At 41.0% G+C, this 17,543-nt stretch overlaps 1 protein-coding gene across 7 annotated transcripts in view; it reads right to left on the bottom strand.

The window, feature by feature from the left end:
* Positions 1–73: 73 nt before the first annotated feature.
* The window catches only part of CCDC93 (coiled-coil domain containing 93), a 54,358-nt gene continuing 36,888 nt past the window's right edge, over positions 74–17,543 (bottom strand). For 2 of the 7 annotated variants that reach the window (XM_044438229.1, XM_044438232.1), the window contains 7 exons: positions 12,697–12,768; positions 12,301–12,409; positions 7,461–7,543; positions 3,844–3,881; positions 2,343–2,427; positions 1,082–1,195; positions 74–446 (listed from right to left, as the gene is read on the bottom strand). In XM_044438229.1, coding sequence (XP_044294164.1) covers positions 393–446; positions 1,082–1,195; positions 2,343–2,427; positions 3,844–3,881; positions 7,461–7,543; positions 12,301–12,409; positions 12,697–12,768 — 555 coding nt within the window. In that variant the 3' untranslated portion in view covers positions 74–392. Of the gene's footprint in view, positions 447–1,081; positions 1,196–1,448; positions 1,556–2,342; positions 2,428–3,843; positions 3,882–5,179; positions 5,367–7,460; positions 7,544–10,942; positions 11,128–12,300; positions 12,410–12,696; positions 12,769–17,543 lie in introns of those variants that run through there. The other 5 variants (XM_044438230.1, XR_006415507.1, XM_044438231.1 and 2 more) reach the window with 5 other exon arrangements.

Genomic DNA, 17,543 nt, shown 5'->3' with positions numbered 1-17,543 from the left:
TTTATATAAATTATGGTGGAAGAAAGATTTAAAATGCCTTTTCCTCATGGTATGTTTACAAACAAGTCTGGGATTTTAGTTCAGTGATTATTTATTGTATTTCTGTTTGAAACATAATACATGTTTTCTAAAGCATGTGTATTCTTTCTCACTTGTTAACAAGAGCACAGGAAAGTAAAATAAGAATGCCAATCTTAGTGGCTTCACTACATACACTCACACACACAAGAAATCAAGTTAGATCCCAACTAAGGTAGTAGTATTTCCCAACCGCAATGACACTGCATTGAATTTTTAAAATTAATAAATCCTAGTCATTGGATGGATCAACTTGAAAAAAGGTTGTGGAAAATGAACTCAGTCATACAAAAGAACCAAGCGTCTCAATTTCTTCAAGAACTCCTGGCCTTTAACTTGGCCAGCAGCATTTCATTCTTGCGGCATTCCTGTTGATAAAAGAAACAGATGGAAGCTTTAAACATTACAAAAGAAAACATAGATTTAAATTGTACAATCAAACAATGCAGTCCTCTGCATGGCTTTTCAGTCATAAGTTCCATTTTTAACCAATTCCAGAGAATGTAAGTGAACTCTATTGAACGGTCAAAGAGGAAAGTATTGAAGCAAAGGATGCAACAGTTTCCCATGAATCATGTTGGAAAGCAAAAGGCATCTGACGTGTAATACACTATTTTTCATTGCTTTTAGCCTTCAACTAGTAACACTTCGTTCTGGAATCTTACAGTGCTGAAGCATGAGTGCACCACCACACACACGCACACTGCAGCATCACTAAATCCTGCTCACAATCAGCCCAATTCAGGGATATGGTATCCAGCTACCATTGTTGTTGTAGAGCAGGGATGGGCAGAAGGTATATCACAAGATGTTTTGGACTTTAATCCTCAGAAGCTGCTCTCAGCATGAACAAAAGTAAGGAATTCCGGGAGCTTTAAGTCTCAAGCACCCACAACGACCTTCCATCTGCCCTGATGTACAGGACAACACTTGAGGCAGATTCTCGCTGTGTATAGAAACACTACCACCACCACCACCACCACCACCACCTCCCTCCTTTTACCTCTTTGAACTCTTTGACTGTTTTGAAGTAAAGCCTATGTTTTTCTAGTAGTTCTAGATATTCGTCGTTTAACTGGTCCCTTCTCATTTTGTTTTCTTGCTTTTTCTTCTCCATCTGTTGAGAGAGCAAGGAGAAAAGAGTTAAGAGACCATGTCATGCACAACGACTTCATCCACGTGATTAACAAGCAAACACAAGCTAAGTCCAGCGTTTTGTCACCTAAAAAAGTCTTGCAGAGCCCCTTGTCCAAGCTTCCTCAGACGGGAAGCAAATTTGGAGCGTGCCTTAGCAGAGAACACACAAACAGCAATGGATTAAAAAGTGATGCTGCCACAAGTCAAGTCATTCTGGTAGCAAATTTACTTACTCTTCCTGCCCAAAATCCAGAAAGTAAAAAGGATTATGAAACTTGGCCTCCGCTTAGAGTCTTTGGCAAAGGGGGAGATCATTCCTCATTCTACCTCTATTTATTATCTGGAAATAGGTAAAGAATATCACAGTATGTCTTAAATGCATCTGCTTTCCACTGCTGAGTATGGCAATTTCATGGAAGGAAGACAATAGGTTGGTTCACATGATCAGACAGCTCACCATGGTTTATTTAAGCCCCAGTGGGCTGTGGGAATGCTGGCCAGCTGGTGATTTTGAATGTCCAACACCTGACTGTGCCTTGCTGTATTATGCAACCGTCCTTGCGAAGCCCATTGTCTCCAGGTTTGTATTACATCGCAAACCACGGCTGGGCATGGAAGTGCAAACCCCACCCAGCAAGTGCCACAGCACATAATAGGCTGTTCTGTTTGTGTGAACCAGGGCACAAGTTTTCTGTGAATGAAGCTGAAAAGACTAGGTAAAGACAAGAAAGAATAATGGAAGGACATTCTGGCAGAGAAAAATTACCTCATTGTGTTTAATTCTCATCTCTGCCAGAATTAAAATGCATTTTAACAAGTGAAGGACATGTTGCAGAAGGACATACATTTTCTACATTTCAAGGAATTTGTTTTTAGGGGAGGGAACGTGAAAGCAAGCCACTTCCACCACACTTGGCATACAGGTGTTTCTCTACCCATCTGGTTTTAGCAGAAATGCCACAATATGGTATGTTCATATGCAGAGCAGAAAGAAGACAATGTGGCAACACAAGGAATAAAAGCATCTACCAGATGCTCAGTCATTTGCACCTGACTGCAGAGATGTTAAAAGTTTCTACTGGAGTCTCAGAACATTCCAAGTGTCTGAGAAAATGAAGTGTTCTGACCTTCATTCGACTCTGTTTAATTCCTTCTACGATCTGCTCCATCTGCCGTAGAAATTGGTCTCGAGCACTAGAAGATGCCATGGCTCTGAAAGGAGAATGGATACCAATGGCAAAAGTTAGTTAAGGGAAGTAATGAGTGTCTACACTTGGTGTTTTCATTTTGCATGGATGACTTTCAGTAAATAACTTTTTTAGCAAGTGATAGGAAAATAGAAATCAGAAAGTGACTGGTTGAGATTAGAGTTGGAAAAATGTATTTTCCCAGATACTTTTCCTATTGCAATATGCAACAGTTAAAATCAAGGGAGAAAAAAACTTTAAGCTTATGGGATATACCATAAGCTTTGTCTTCAAGGTCACCAAACAGAGCTGGATGCAAAATAGTGGCTTAGGCAACCAGGCACAGAATTGCAAAACAAGGTGTTTCTGATCACATGCTCAACTTGGGCATTTGTTTTGGGCATTAACACCTGAGTTCACACAAAAATCAATTCATACACAAATCTACCCCCATTTCCATCCCACCCCCCAAAGCTTTGCTTTTTATTAAAGAAGCCTAATTAAGGAAGGGGGAAAGCCTTTTTGTGGTTGTTATTGTTGAACCATTGAGACTTGGACACCCTTGCTGATCTGATGCAAATAGTTCAGAGATTTGTCAGTCATTCCTGATGGAGCCCTTCCCTGGATTAAGTGGGCATAGTAAGAAAAACTACCATATTTGGCTCATATATTACTCAAAGAATCACTCCATTAACTTTATAAGTTCTTGGCTGGTAATAAGCAAACTTTCAGGATGCAAGGTAGGCTTCAGGTTTCCCTCCTTTATATCTTACAGAATTTCTTGGAATTAACTAGCAGTTTACTACACATCTCATACATCCTATGCTCGTTAATGGATCTTGCTCCCAGGTAAGTATACCTTCTGAAAAGCTGCCCAAAAGCTAGGAACCCCCCCGCCCCCGAAGCAATACCCTATGAGCTATAAAGAGCTGTTCCTAGAAAAAGAGAAGAACATGTATCTCAATGAAACACTGATTTTTTTTCTGAAGTACATAAATATCAAAAGGATGTGGCAAAAACACAACTATTCTACACTTTTCCCTGAAAACAGCAAATAACACAATGTCTTCATAAAGCTCTGGAGGAAAGGGAACTGAAACACGTACAACATGAACAATATAACAGCTAAATGCAGCTATATTGTTAATTCGTTTTATATTTTTAGTGTATTATATTTTAATTGATGTTTTGTGAGCCGCCCCAAGGCTTCAGCGAATGGGGCAGCATAGAAATTTTCTAACTAACTAACTAACTTGTCCCTGTGTATAAAAAACCCTTAAAAGGCATCCTATGAAGTATCCATGGCCAGCAATGACATATTTTAAAGGCACGTCATGGTTACTGAAATGAGAGCTGGTCACCATAAGGAGGTGAGATAGCCAAGCTCTGCCAATAAGCATCGTTCTTATGAGCCCATTCAAGAGAACAGTGGACTACTTACTGCTGGAAATTGTCATGAATTGAGTTAAGCAAGCTAACCTGGAAAAGACAAAAAAGAATGCATGTTTATGCCAAGTTTCCTTGGTGAAAAGTTAAATGCAAAGTCAAGCAATATGATCTATTCATAAACATTCACAAGGCTTATTTTGCAGTGCTAGATTCCTTTAAGTTTTACTTAACTATGGGCAAAACAACATGTAGACTTTTGAAAGAACAGCAGGACCCCCATATCTGCCTTAGTTACCACCACTGCACTTAACCAAGGTTGATCATCAGTCCTCCACATGTGGACATCTCTAGGGAACTATGCACTCCGGGGATGCCGTTCTCTTTATCTCGGTACTAGCTAGCCTCATATGTTTATCTTTTAGTGGGCGTGAAGACTAGAAAGTTGCAGTTTTTCCTTAGAGATAGTCAGTTTTTCCACTTTGGTGGGGCTCCTGTGTCCCTTACCCCCATGAATGCAGTTTGCTACTGTCCGTGGTTCCAGGCATCTGCTGGGGGGCTTGGAACCTATCCCTCGCAGATATGGGGGCCCTGCTGTATGAAGGCACTTTTACATGAGAGCTTTTCTTGGTGGCTATGACAGTACACCTGAACATACCCCAAGTTATCAAAAGTAGGCAGGTATGCTTGGACCAGCAGTGTGCTACCCTAATGCAACAAAGAAATGCAACAATGCGCATGCATGCATTTGGAGTGCCACAAACAAAGTATGTCTTGACAAGAAAACGTTATTGCTGTAAAGAAAAAATGGGGGGGGGGCATCTGTTGTTATCAGTTATATATTTTGTTTTGGTTGTGAGCCGCCCCGAGGCTTTGTTGCAATGGGGGTGGCATAGAAATGCTATAAATAAGTAAGTAAGTAAGTAAGTAAGTAAGTAAGTAAGTAAGGACATGTTGGCACTATTTGTGAAGTACTGGGTACATTTATAAAACATACATTGCCTCCTATTAACTTTTCCCTATATAAATACCCTTGGCAGACCCATCAGGAGAAACCTAACGACTGAACAGTCTCTTTAATTTGCTCAAACAGCTTGAAACCAATCCAGAAAATGGGCTTACAAAGTTAAAAAGGAATGGGAATGTAACTCACGTAGTAATATTTATCCATTCACCCACCCAGTGCAGACTTACAAGACATACTTATGGTAAATTTGGATGGTAAGGCCATTAAGCAGCTGAGAAGTTGGTTTTACACAGGCCAGAGAAAAATATTTTGTTAACTGATCTCAATTTGATTTAAAAAAACATATTGAGGCCATAATATTCTGTGTTTCTTCAAAGGCCAAGATCTGAAAGTAGCAGCAAATTGCCACCCTGATTAAAAATACCTAGAAAGCGGGACTGTGTAGCACCAACATTTTATGTTGCATTGTCATGGCTGTGCACCCCATCCTGAGAAAATGAAGGGTGGGCACCAGTCCTCCAGCGGCCGCTTCAGGATGCTACCACCCTGACTCCGAACTCCTTCTCCCTCTTGAACTTGTTCAATCCTTCGTGAAATAACTGATCTTGTTACTGGAAGATAAAGTGTGCCCACGTGGCAGTTACAATTTCTCTCACTGATCCTCACGTAATAAGCATAATGCAGAGTACATTTAAGAACCCGAACACTTTTGCAGATCTATCCTGCTTGTGTGTCAAAGCACCACTTGGCTATTTTAAATATCAATAGGTGTTCAGATCATTCTCCTGTGCCAGGCTGTGCAGAGCTTAAGATTAGGCCAGCCCTCTTCTTGCACTTGCACTGCAACAGCTGCTGGAAATGATTGCGGTTATCTGTGCAGCAGAACAATCCAAGGCAGGGCAAGTCTCAAAGCGCACCCACTTGACAAAATGCAGAAATGAAGAGACACATTGCTGAATTCAACAGGGCAATCCTGTGGAAGAGCAAACAGGAAATTTTTGTAATTGCCTGGTTGCTCTGCACGCTACCTTTGAAGTTCTGCTTTGGCCTATGCTCTTTGTTGTTGTTGTCATTGTTCAAAAGTGTGCATTTCAAACAGGAAAACACACTTTTTTGGGGGGGAGGGAGTGCACTTAAATGAATACATCCCCCATAAAGTAAAGCCTGAAAATGCATTCATTTAAAATTGCAAATTCAAGCTTGGGAATTTGCAAGCATGTTCAGAGAAGCTGCACTCCTACTTGCAGTCAAGGCTGTGAACTGTACATGCCCGCAGTTTACAAGCATACATTCTCATACATCCCCTTCCTTAACTCTACCCAAGATCTTGAAGAATTGCCGCCTGTCAGAGCACCCAAAACTGGGAGAGGTGGAGTAAAGGTAGATCCAGATCTACACTGTTTTAGCTGAAGCCTTGAAGCACTCCAACCCTGCTGGGATTAGACAAGGAGCCCCGCAGCAGAACGGCCTGTCGGGTTTGGCTATCTACCACCTTGGTGTCCTTGCCCCATGAGTGGCTTCAAAGGGTTTCCTGCATAAGAAGGCAGCACTTCTACATGTGTCCTCCCCTTACCCACTAGCAGTGTTCTCTGTATCACTTCTTACATTGTTCTTTAGGATATCCCAGCCCCCAAAGGGTGGCAGCAGAGGTAAACGGGGCAAACCTTCTCCTTCCAGCAGAACTTGGCTCAGGAGCCAACCTGTACCTCCTTTCTCAACCTTCTCACACAATCTTCAATTCACTTGCTTTTCTCCCAGAATGTAGCAGTATTTACGATTAACTAATGAAGCAAGTCCAAGAAGAAATTAGATCATGCAGCACCATGAGTTTGTTAGGTGTGCAAAAAAAAAGTTTACACAAGGCAACCTGAGCAACAGGAAGCTTGGCTGAGTTTCTCACTAGACGGGGGTTGGCAAAATGCTGCCTGTAGATAGCAGGGCTTCCCTGGAAACCTTCCAAGGAAAACTTCCTTGGTGTCAGCCAAAATACGTAGACACGTAGTTTTAGATTTTCTTTCTTGCAGCTGGGACTGCTTCTGAATGACATGGGAACCTCCAGTTCTGGCTATCAAACTTTCCCATGAATGCCTCTGAGCAGGTTTGTCCATCATTGCCCACCCAAGCAGGCCTGAGAGTTACTCAAATTTCCAGATGTAGCCATTGCCTCGAAAGATTGCCTGCCTCTGCATCAGGCCAGCATGAAGAACTTGAGGTTTATTCCCTGACCCTGGGCTTTTTTTAGACCTTTGGTCTCACTTCAAGGCTGGATACATCTGCCAATTTGCCTGTTTAAAGAACCAAAGAAAGGACTTGGACTACTAAATAACATTCAGTTTTTTCAAAACTCACAGGTAATGTGAACAAGGTAAGACATCCTACCTCTGCCAAGCAATTCTGTAGCCACACTAAAGTGTAAGGGAGTCTTTAACACAAGAAATCTTGTTTTGTAAATATCGTAAGAAAAACGTCAAAACACAGAAGGGAAACAAAGGCAGAAAGTGTGATGCTAACAGGCGGCTTCCAAACAAATTCAGTAAATAACTAAACAAACTCAAAGATATTCTCCAGAGCTCCACTAATACAGAAAATAACCTCATGTGAGTTTGGTATATTTATTTATAACCAGATTTATTTATAACCATAGCTTAACATGTAGCACAAGTACAAATATTAAAATTATTAAAAATAATATATCAGCAGCTTACCTCTTTCTCCAAATATACCTTCTTATCATCCAGTGTGTTATAGAGGGTAAAGAACTGCTTGGTTTCTTTGTGAGTTGCTGATACTGCAAACAATTAAAAGACTTTAGCCAAGTGGACCTAAAATCCTTCACCCCAAACATACACTGTTAAGTTGAACAGCTCTTTCTGGACTTAAATGAAAGCCAACTTTCTTGGGGCTCCAACCAAGTCAACCACAGTAAAACACAACCCTGTACAGGTTTACTGACTTCAGTGTGACTTGATCTTGTGTTAAGGATTACAGCTTCAGGGTTTCCCCTTACAGTCACTGTGTTCCATAAATGTTCCTTGTGTTTGTTTCCCTTGGCTTCTGCAATGCCCAAACCTAAGCTGTCCTGTAACAAATTTTCATTTTCCTTTTTTATTTTTTTGCATTTCATTCTATCTTTTTCACATATTATATCAGGCTCCCCATCCTGGCATCCTCTTGATGTTTTGAATTTCAACTCCCATCAGCCCCAATAAGCATGGCCAATGATCAGGAATGCTGGCACTAGCAGCCCAAAATATCTGGAATGCACCAGGTTAGTGAGCCTGCTCTATATGATTTAAAATAAAACCTTATAAAATGCTATTAAGGAAACCCAACAGTAACAAGTAGTCCATCAACTGAGACATTAGAATCTCCCACTATGAGAATTATTATAGTTTGGGGCCATCTGAGGATCAAAACTACTGGAGAGTTCAAATAGGAACTCCTGACATTTCTTTTTTAGCTAGTTAAAATAATCTTTAAGATACTGTGAGGGTAAAACTCACTCAAAGTGGCATATGGGATTAAAAACACACACAAGTTTACAAATATGTAATGAGAATATATATAGTAAAATATTATTTAAAACTTTAAATGACCAATTATATCACTAAAACCCAATTCCATAGATTATGGGAGGGCCAATGAAAACAAGAGGGGGCTCAGAGCTTTCCTGAGGACCTGCAAAAGAGGGTCCTGCATGGAAGCCAATGCCACCAGGCTCTCTCCTGCACCAGCAGTAGCACTGGACAAGTTTCTGCGACAAACAGGAGCCACACCAGTGACAGGATCTGGACATGGAGGGGAAAAGTGCAAGCTTAATTAGGAAGGGCACAAGCCTGCCATGCGTGCACTGTAGTTTATCAACCCTCCCCTGCATTGTCCTTCCCCAGCCACCAATTCCTCCTGTGTAATCACTCCAAACACGTGGGGGATCCTTTGAGCTGGCATTGTGTGGAAAGGAAAACTGGCCAAGTCTCTTCTGACCATGAGAAAGCACTGCCAGAGCACGCACGGCCCCCCTGGAATCCCAGCCAAACTCTAGAAAATGCCAGTTTTGCCAGAGTTCGTTTAAGTTTCCAACATGTTATAAAAATGTAGAGAGGGAAAGAGCACACTCCCAGCTACTCAGCCAGCCTACAGAAGCCAGGCAATATATCTTAACATAAAACCAACATTCTGTGAATTGTAGCTCACATAAATTTATTGGAAGTGACAGGACTTCAGCTTGTAAAGCAAAAAGGGTTATTCTAAATGATTTGCAATGCTCGTTTAGCATAGATCAGGCAGGCAAAAGGTAGAATTCTCCTAAACCATCAATTCAGTACATTAAGCATGGCTGGGGCAGTGATACAATGATGGTTCCGTCCTAAAGAGAGGTAATGCACTTTCTGACACAGAACACTCTTTATAGCCATTAACAGTACTGAATAGCAGTAAAACCCATATATTATTTTGCTGTAGCTACCGATAAAGCATCAGCATACACACACGCACGCACACATAGCACAAAGTAGATTTTATGGAGAAAAACAACGAAGTGACAAATTACTCTGCTATGCTAACAAAAAAACACAGACTGAAAGTATAGCAACAGAGACGGAAAAAAATGTTCAGTACCAAGGAAAAGATTGCTAATTTTTCACAAAGACAAATTTGAGTAATAATTACAAGGATTAAATAAATATCTAATAAATAAATAAAACAAAAAAATAAAGTTCTAAATAATAAATAAATAAAAAAATTTTTAAAAATGCATGCCAATAGTTATCCAGACCTCAAAGTCTTCCACTGAAAATTGGGGTTATATAACAACTGCAACATGCCTATCATTCAAACTGTAACTTTCATAATCAGAAGCACTATGGAAAAACATAGACAAATTCCAAGTGTGAGCACCAGCATTACTGGGCATGGGAAAAAAATCTTAGTTAATGTTCAACCCAAGGGCTGCTCTGGTCCTCCTGACTGTATGGCAAAAACCTGCAACTGTAAATTTCAAGCTATGGTTAAGAAAGAGACTGAGCCTTTCCTCCCTTTCATAGTTCATAATACTCCAGTCTTGCTCATAGCAAAGAGATTAAAAGCAAGGAATAGTTCATCCAAGGCAAGCAGTCTCCCTGTATAGGCAAGGAAGCTCTTAAGTTTTGTTGTACACTATGAAAATTCTAAACCCATCTATGGGGCTTTTAAGATGTACAAAAACTACAGAGAACTTCAGAACAACCCCGATCAGCTCCTACATCCTCCTCTTCCACTCATTATGTCTCATGGTGCCACTGGGAATCAACCAAGGGAAACCTAGCCAACAAAGGAAACATCAATGGAGCTATAGCAAGAACAGAAGATTTCTTTTTAAATAGAAAAAAAATACCTGGGGTTATTGCAAAATTAAATAGCATGGTGATGTTCACTGTTTAAATATACATTTCAAATTAAATGCCCGATTTTACACTCCAAAATGCTTGAGACGCTGATGGACATAAGCAGAATATCAAGTCTTTGAAATTTACATCTTTAAGTGAGACATGATAAATGAGCATTGCTGTCTCCTGAAATTTATTTCTTGCACACATGGAAGGTTCTGTGCAGTGCTGCAACTCCATCTGCTGGAGGCAGACTATCCACAGAACCAGGGGGATATTCATTCCCCCTTCCTGGCCTCACCCTGCCCAGGCACCTCTCTGGAAAATCCACCAGAATAAATTTCAGGGCTACTTGGGAGGACAGGGTTGAAGAAAGTTCAGTGGTGTAGGGGACCTCCAGAAGCCCAGAGGTGCACAACCTCAGGCCTGGGGTCACATGGGGCCTGCCTGGGGTCCCCTTCAGGGCCACCACACCCCCCCCCCACAATCACCAATTATTTGATGGCTTTCTCTGTTTTGTGCTGTTTTTTCCTCCATTCTAAAAGGCTAGTATTTTGTAAGTTTGGCCTTAGCTCTTCATATGCAGCCTGGACTTTTTTTGCCTTCAATTTCATACAGTATTGGATTATGGCCTTTATCTGAAATGAAATCCAGGTGTTGTGCTGAAAGATTTTCATTCGTGTCCTAGCATAACTGATTTAACCCAGAGTTAATACAGACAACCAGCAACTCAGAAGATACCATGGTCATAGGAAGCTGGCTGCCTTCTAGAGTTCTCATCCACAGAGAGATCCAACCAACAATGGATGAATGAGCTTGCTCACCAGTCCACCCCAGTTCCAATGATCCAGCAGTAGCTTTCTTATACTTGGTCCTGTAGATGACACCTGCCCCTCCATCTTTGGAAACAGGGAGGAAGGGATAGAACACCTGGCTTCTAGAGTGCAGAACTCAATGAACAGAAAAGGGTACATGAAAAAGTAGACTAGGTAGACCAAACTGCTACAGCCTGTAGATGGAAAACCAGGGCAAAAGTTATTTGTCCTTGTCAACCCATCTTGGAATGGGCTTTCATCTGGGTAACTAAGTCAAGAACCACTTTCATCAGAAGAAGTATCCCTTTTTATTTCCTCTACAAATGTCATCTGTGTTCCCTTTACTTTTTTGCTTGGAAGCCCCATCATATGAGGAGGCCCTCCAGGAATTAAGTGTGACCACCTGAGTAGCAAGCATTTGAAGAGTGGCTCTAGAAGTGGGCTCCTGTCAGCCTGCACACTAGTGATTATCGAATACAGAACAGAGGACCCTTTCCGGGCATCTTGGTGGTGTTGCTGCTGGAGTTTCCACTAAAATGGTCAGCCACTAACGTATCTAAGCCATCGGAGGACATATCCACTGGGGCAGAAGGGCTACAAGGCTTCCCCAGCTTACCATCCACTGCACATCCATATCCAAGGGCTTGTGCATGCACACACACAATGGGCAACGTCCACTGCAGCTACTGTGCCTCTGCTGTGTTTGTGTCGCACCAGCCATGCAAATGAAGCCAGCACTTCCTACAGCAGCACTGGAAACATGCTGAAACGCAGTTTGCAGAACAAGACAGGCCAGTGGGCCTCCCTTTCTGCCTCGCTTTGCTGATCTGTTCCATTCCAGAAATGAACGTTTTGGTTCATTTCTGGTTGCTTCAGAAAGCGTTGCCTTCTGGTTGCACCAGGGGCGTGTCCTGCTGGCAGTCAGGCAGCCTTTGGTACTGCCTGCTACTCCCTCCTTTTACGGAAGTGGACGAATAGCAGGGGCTGGATGCGGCCCTGCACGTGCCAAATGACATGACCTGTGGCAGGTGGGGATAGCCCTGATAATCCACTGCATGTTCTGGGAATGGAGCTTAGTAATGGCATAACTATACTGGCTTCAAGAGTCAGTTTCTATATACGAGTTGTTTCTCCAAGTGGCTTAGCCGGCTACACACGTATGAAAACCCATTCCAAAGGATCACAACATCAAATCTTCCACCTCGAGGGAATTTTTATAGGCGCTGTTTAAAACCTTGCAAGCAGGCACATCTAAGGTGAATGTTAAGGAGCTGTCAATACAACTGCATTAGCAAGGTGGAGGCGTCATGCTCCATAGGTTTAACGCACTTTGCTGCTAGGAATACACCTCCACTTGATATACATACCCTGACCGTAAAGTTCAATAAATCTCTTCTGGTACTGTGTTAACTCAGCTCTGCTGGGCACTTCATCAATCTTGCGTTGTAAAATGGCTATTTCTCTATTTCGCCGGGCCTGTGGGTGGGGAAGTAAAACAAAAAAAACAAAAACAAGAACTGATTAGGTTTTTAAAAATAAGACTGATGTTTAAAAGCAACCTAACAATGGGGCCAACTGCTACAATGCAGCTGCCTCTCCCTGACAGCTCTTCTGCTACACAGGTAACATTTCATATGATTACTCCATTTAAGCTTTGAAATATTCATTACAAATATAGTGTGACATGCATACATAAACCACAAATTAAGATTGTACAGAACAGGAACGCATTTAAGCAAGTACATTCCCCAACCCAAACTCACCAGAAGGAGTCTGATTTTTTGCAACTTCTCTCTCTCAGATTTGTACTGTTGGTCTATAATTTTAGCAGGTTCCTGACATTCAAGGCATAAAGAAAAAAGACAAGATCTTATATACTGATAAAACAAATTTAACCAAAATCAACTATTTTAATTAAAAGTTCGTTGTTTCAATAATGTACAAGAATACCACATTTTTGAATTCTACTATTTTCTCTTGCCTAGGGTATTGCTGTTCTACAATTCTGGTAGATTAAGATTAAGGCAGGGGTGGGGAACTTTTTCCAGTCACAGGACTGAATTCTCTTTCTGCATTCCACTGATAAATGAACCAAAGGCAAAAAGTTTAGGGCCCAAAATACCAGCATATTTCATCTTAAAGTTCTTCCTGTCAGAGGCATTTCAACTTTTTAGAATGGAGCAAAACTACACAAAAGCTGAAAAACCACCAAATGCAAGGGACACGTGAATCTGCACAGGAATACAAGAAGAACAATTTAGTAGTCCCACTGAAAGCTTCTGGCTTAATTTAAAGGAAGAAAAAATAAGAAAAACATACTTATTGGTGTCAATTACTGACCACCCAGTCAAAAAAAGAGGACAAGGATGCAACCTTTAAAAAGCAACTTGCTAGTGTTTCAAAGAAGAATGATGCAGTCATCATGATGGACTTCAATGTCATGCTGGGAGACCATTTCTGCCAAACATGGCCCCTCAGAGATTCCTGACATGCATTGCCAACAACTCTCTCCAAGAAGGCAGAGAAAGGAACAGAAGGAACAGCTATCCCAGATTTAATTCTAACAGGGAAGACCTACTGGACAAAATAGCAGCCATGGAAACCTTTGGGAAAAGAGACCATGCAATACTTGAATTCTCTTCTTTTAATAAAATTTTATTTTTAAGAGTACAAATATAAAAAAATCATATAATAAAAGAAAACAACACAAAATACACCAAAAATGTTTTTAAAAAACCACAGGGCACCCCTCCACCAGGACCATGGCTTGCTAGTAATTTTTCCTTCATTTTTACACTCTCTCAGGAATACCCCCTGCCATCCAAAACTGCATTATATCCACTGAAGCTTTAATACTCTCCCCTTTTATTAATACATATTCAATAAACCAACCCTGTATTTTGCTAAAATCATTATTTTCCGGTCCTTTTTTCACCTTGCTCTCACACATCAACTTAGCATTAACCTCTGTATTCCAAACCTCTTTATACAATTCAATTAAGTGAAGATCTCATTTCTTCTTCCAGTTCTTTGCTATTATCAATTTGGCTGCTGTTACCGAGTTTACTATTAATTCTTTGATGTTCCATTTCTTTTCACAAAATATTAACAACACTTCTATTTCAGGATCTGCTTCAATGTTTAAGTTCAATATCTTGATAATCTCCTTAAAATTATTATCCAAAATTTCTTAATATTTTTGCAATCCCACAACATATGGAAATAGGTACTCATATTTTGTCCTCACCTCAAGCATTAATTAGAATATTTATTACCCATATAAAATAATTTCACTGGCAGCATATACCACTTCCATACTAATTTATAGAAGTTTCCTTAATTTTAATTGACATACTTTTTAACATTCTTGTATCCCATATTTTCTCCATTCTTCCTTGTCCATATCCTTCCCTAAATCCATTTCCTTATAATCCCCCTTGTTCACATTCTGCCTTGTGTCTCCCTATTCATTACAATGTCCTCAAATCTGGTAAGGTCTCTACAACCATTTTTCTTCAGCTATTCCCTAGTCCATTGTTCCAATCGTGTAACATTAAAGCAAATTAATTCTTCTTTTCCAAGTAGTGCCATTATCCTTTCCTTATTATCCATTTTCTTCATCCAATCTTTTACTCTAAATATTTGTTTTTCTTTTAATACCTTTTTTAAGCTAGCTCTCAAATTTTCTGGAAATCCTCTAATCTCTGTAACAGAAATTATTGGTGAGATAGTTGACATAAGTTCTTCCCTATATTTCACCCAAACTTGCACAAAATTTCTTAAGAAGGGATTTGCTATAAAGATTAACTGCAACCAGACATGAACCTTGGACTTCATGAAAGCCAACCTTAGCAAATTCGGAACAATGATAAGTGAGGTGCCATGGCAACTCACTCTTAAGGGAAAAGGAGTCCAAGAGGGGTTGGAAATCTTGAACGAGAGAGAGAGAGAGAGAGAGAGAGAGAGAGAGAGAGAGAGAGAGAGAATCTCCAAGCACAACTACAAACAATTCCAACAAGAAAAAAGTTAGCAGACGACAGAGGAAGCCCCTATGACGACCTGACAACCTGAAATAAAAAAGAACATGTATAGGAGGTGGAAGAAGGGCCAGGCCACAAAGGAAGAATATAAACAAATAGCAAGAAATTGAAGGGATGGCGTCAAGAAGGCTAAAGCAGAAAATGAACTGAGAATAGCAAGGGATGTTAGGAGCAACAAGAAAGCCTTCATCCAAAACAAAATACATGTGAAAGAAAAAGGTGTCCACCTGCTTAAAGTGGATGGCAAAGCAACAACAGATGGCAAGGAAAAGACAGGTCCTCAATTTCTACATCACCTCAGTCTTTTCCCACAAGAAAATCTACAACAAAGAGGATGTTCAAGCTCAAAGTGAGAGACAGCAGCCCAAGAATGGCAGACAAAGAAAATCTAGATAAAACAAACACATTCAAATCTCCAGGGCTAGATTAACTCCATCCCAGAGTCATAAAAGAGCTAACAGAGGAACTCTCAGAAACACTCTCTTTTAATCTTGATAAAACCTGGAAAACAGGAGAAATGCCACTGCAGAAGGACTAAAATTGTCCCCATCTTCCCCCCTCCAAAAAACCAACCAACCAACCAGAAAAAGACAAACCTGGGAACTACAGACCAGTTAGTCTGACATCAATCCCTAAAAAATTCAGGAGAAAATTATTTTAAAAATCAGTCTAAGCACCTTGAAGAAAATGCACTGATTAAACAAACAAACAAATGTCAGACTAATCTAGTCTCATTTTTTGACTGGGTAACCTCCCAAAAGGACAGAGGGAACACTGTGGACATAATCTACCTCAATTTTAGCAAAGTTTTTGACACAGTGACCCACAACATCCTGATAAGCAAATTAGCAAAAAGTGGACTAGCTAAAAAAAACTTAGGTGGATTCAAAGTTGGCTGCTAAATTGAACACAAAGAGTGCTCATCAAGGGCACCTTCTCAAACCAGAGGGAGGTCACTAGTGGGGTGCCACCAGGTTCAGTCCTAGGCCTGGTGCTCTTCAACATCTTTATTAATGTCTAGATGGAAAAGTACAAAGAATGATAATCAGAGTTGCAGACAATACAAAACTGGGCAGAATAGCAAACACCCTCGAAGACAGAATGAAGATCCAGGGTGATCTTGATAAACTTCAATGCTGGGCTGAAAGCAACAGAATGAGATTCAACAGGGACAAGTGCCAAGTCCTCCACCTAGCAAAAAGAAACCAAAGGCATCGATACGAGATGGGGAATACATGACTCAACAGAACGGAAAAAGAAAAAGACGTCAGAGTCATTGTGAACAACAGACTAAATATGAGCCAACAACGTGATGCAGCTGCCAAAAGGGCAAATGCTATTTTGGGATGCATTCATAGAAGAATTACTTTCAAATCACAAGAAGTAGTAGTAGTCCCCCTTTACTCCTCACTAGTCAGACCCCATCTGTAATATTGTGTCCAGTTCTGAGCACCAAGATTTAAGAAAAAGAAAAAGAAAAAGAAAAAGAAAAAGAAAAAGAAAAAGAAAAGAAAAAGAGGAGGGCAGAGGAGGGCAACAAAAATGATCCAGGTTTTGGAAACACCACCCTATGAAGAGAGACTGAGAGAAATGGGCATGTTCAGTCTTGAGAAGAGAATACTGAGGGGGCAGGGACATGATACCCCTCTATAAGTACCTCAGAGGCTGACACAAGAAGGAAGGTCAAGATCTCTTCTCACTAATAACAGAGCGTAGTACACAAAATAGCCAAGTCAAGTTGGCAACAACCAAGGTTCAGGCTAGATGTCGGGAAAAACTTGCTCACTGTCAGAGCAATACAACAGTGGAAGCCAGATGCCTACAGAGGTGGTGGGCTCTCTCACACTGGAGACATTCAAAAAGCAACTGGGCAGCTGTCTGAGTGGTATGGTGGAAACTGGTGAGCTGCAACAGCAGGGGGCTGACCCAATGACCTTCTTGGCCCCTTCCCACCCTACTACTCTATGAAACAATGAGTGCTTGGAAGGAGGTGGGGAAGGTTGGGGAAGGGCTCTGGCCTTTTGGGTACCATGGAAGGCCATTTTTGTCCCCTGGACCTGAGGTTCTACTCCCCTGGTTTAAGGTCTGTTTCCTTCTATTTGTATAAAACCAGGAAAGAGACTACCTAGATAAACTAGATACAACCAGCAGCAATTACTAGCGGGGGGGGGAGGGAGGGGGAATGTTTGACAGTTCTACCAGAAGTACATTGGTTAAAAGAAGTATACTGATTAAGTCTTCCTTGTGGGGAAGCATATCCTCTTGATATCTTTTGGGGGTTCTGGTTTGCTCTACTTTGTGAACAGGAAATATCATACAGCTCATCAGAAATAAGCAGGCTTGAGCTTCCACTTCTCCCTCTCCTATGTGGCTTTGTGTTATGCGCCAACCATGATTTCCTGTGGCATCCTCATTGGCAAGCTGTGGTTAGCATTTCTTCAAACTGTAGTTGGAAACCATATTCCGACCATGTAGCATGATTATCTCTAAACGGGAAAGCAAAAGGGAGGTGGTTTGCAGAGGTGGGCCAGGAGAAAGCATGAGGTCGGAAATCATTGCTGAGATCAGCA

This window comes from Varanus komodoensis, unplaced genomic scaffold (genome assembly GCF_004798865.1).
Source record: "Varanus komodoensis strain SLA01 unplaced genomic scaffold, ASM479886v1 scaffold32, whole genome shotgun sequence".
NCBI classification, from domain to species: domain Eukaryota; kingdom Metazoa; phylum Chordata; class Lepidosauria; order Squamata; family Varanidae; genus Varanus; species Varanus komodoensis.
Note: the sequence above shows the minus strand (reverse complement) of the source record. Positions and strands in the feature narration are given on the sequence as shown.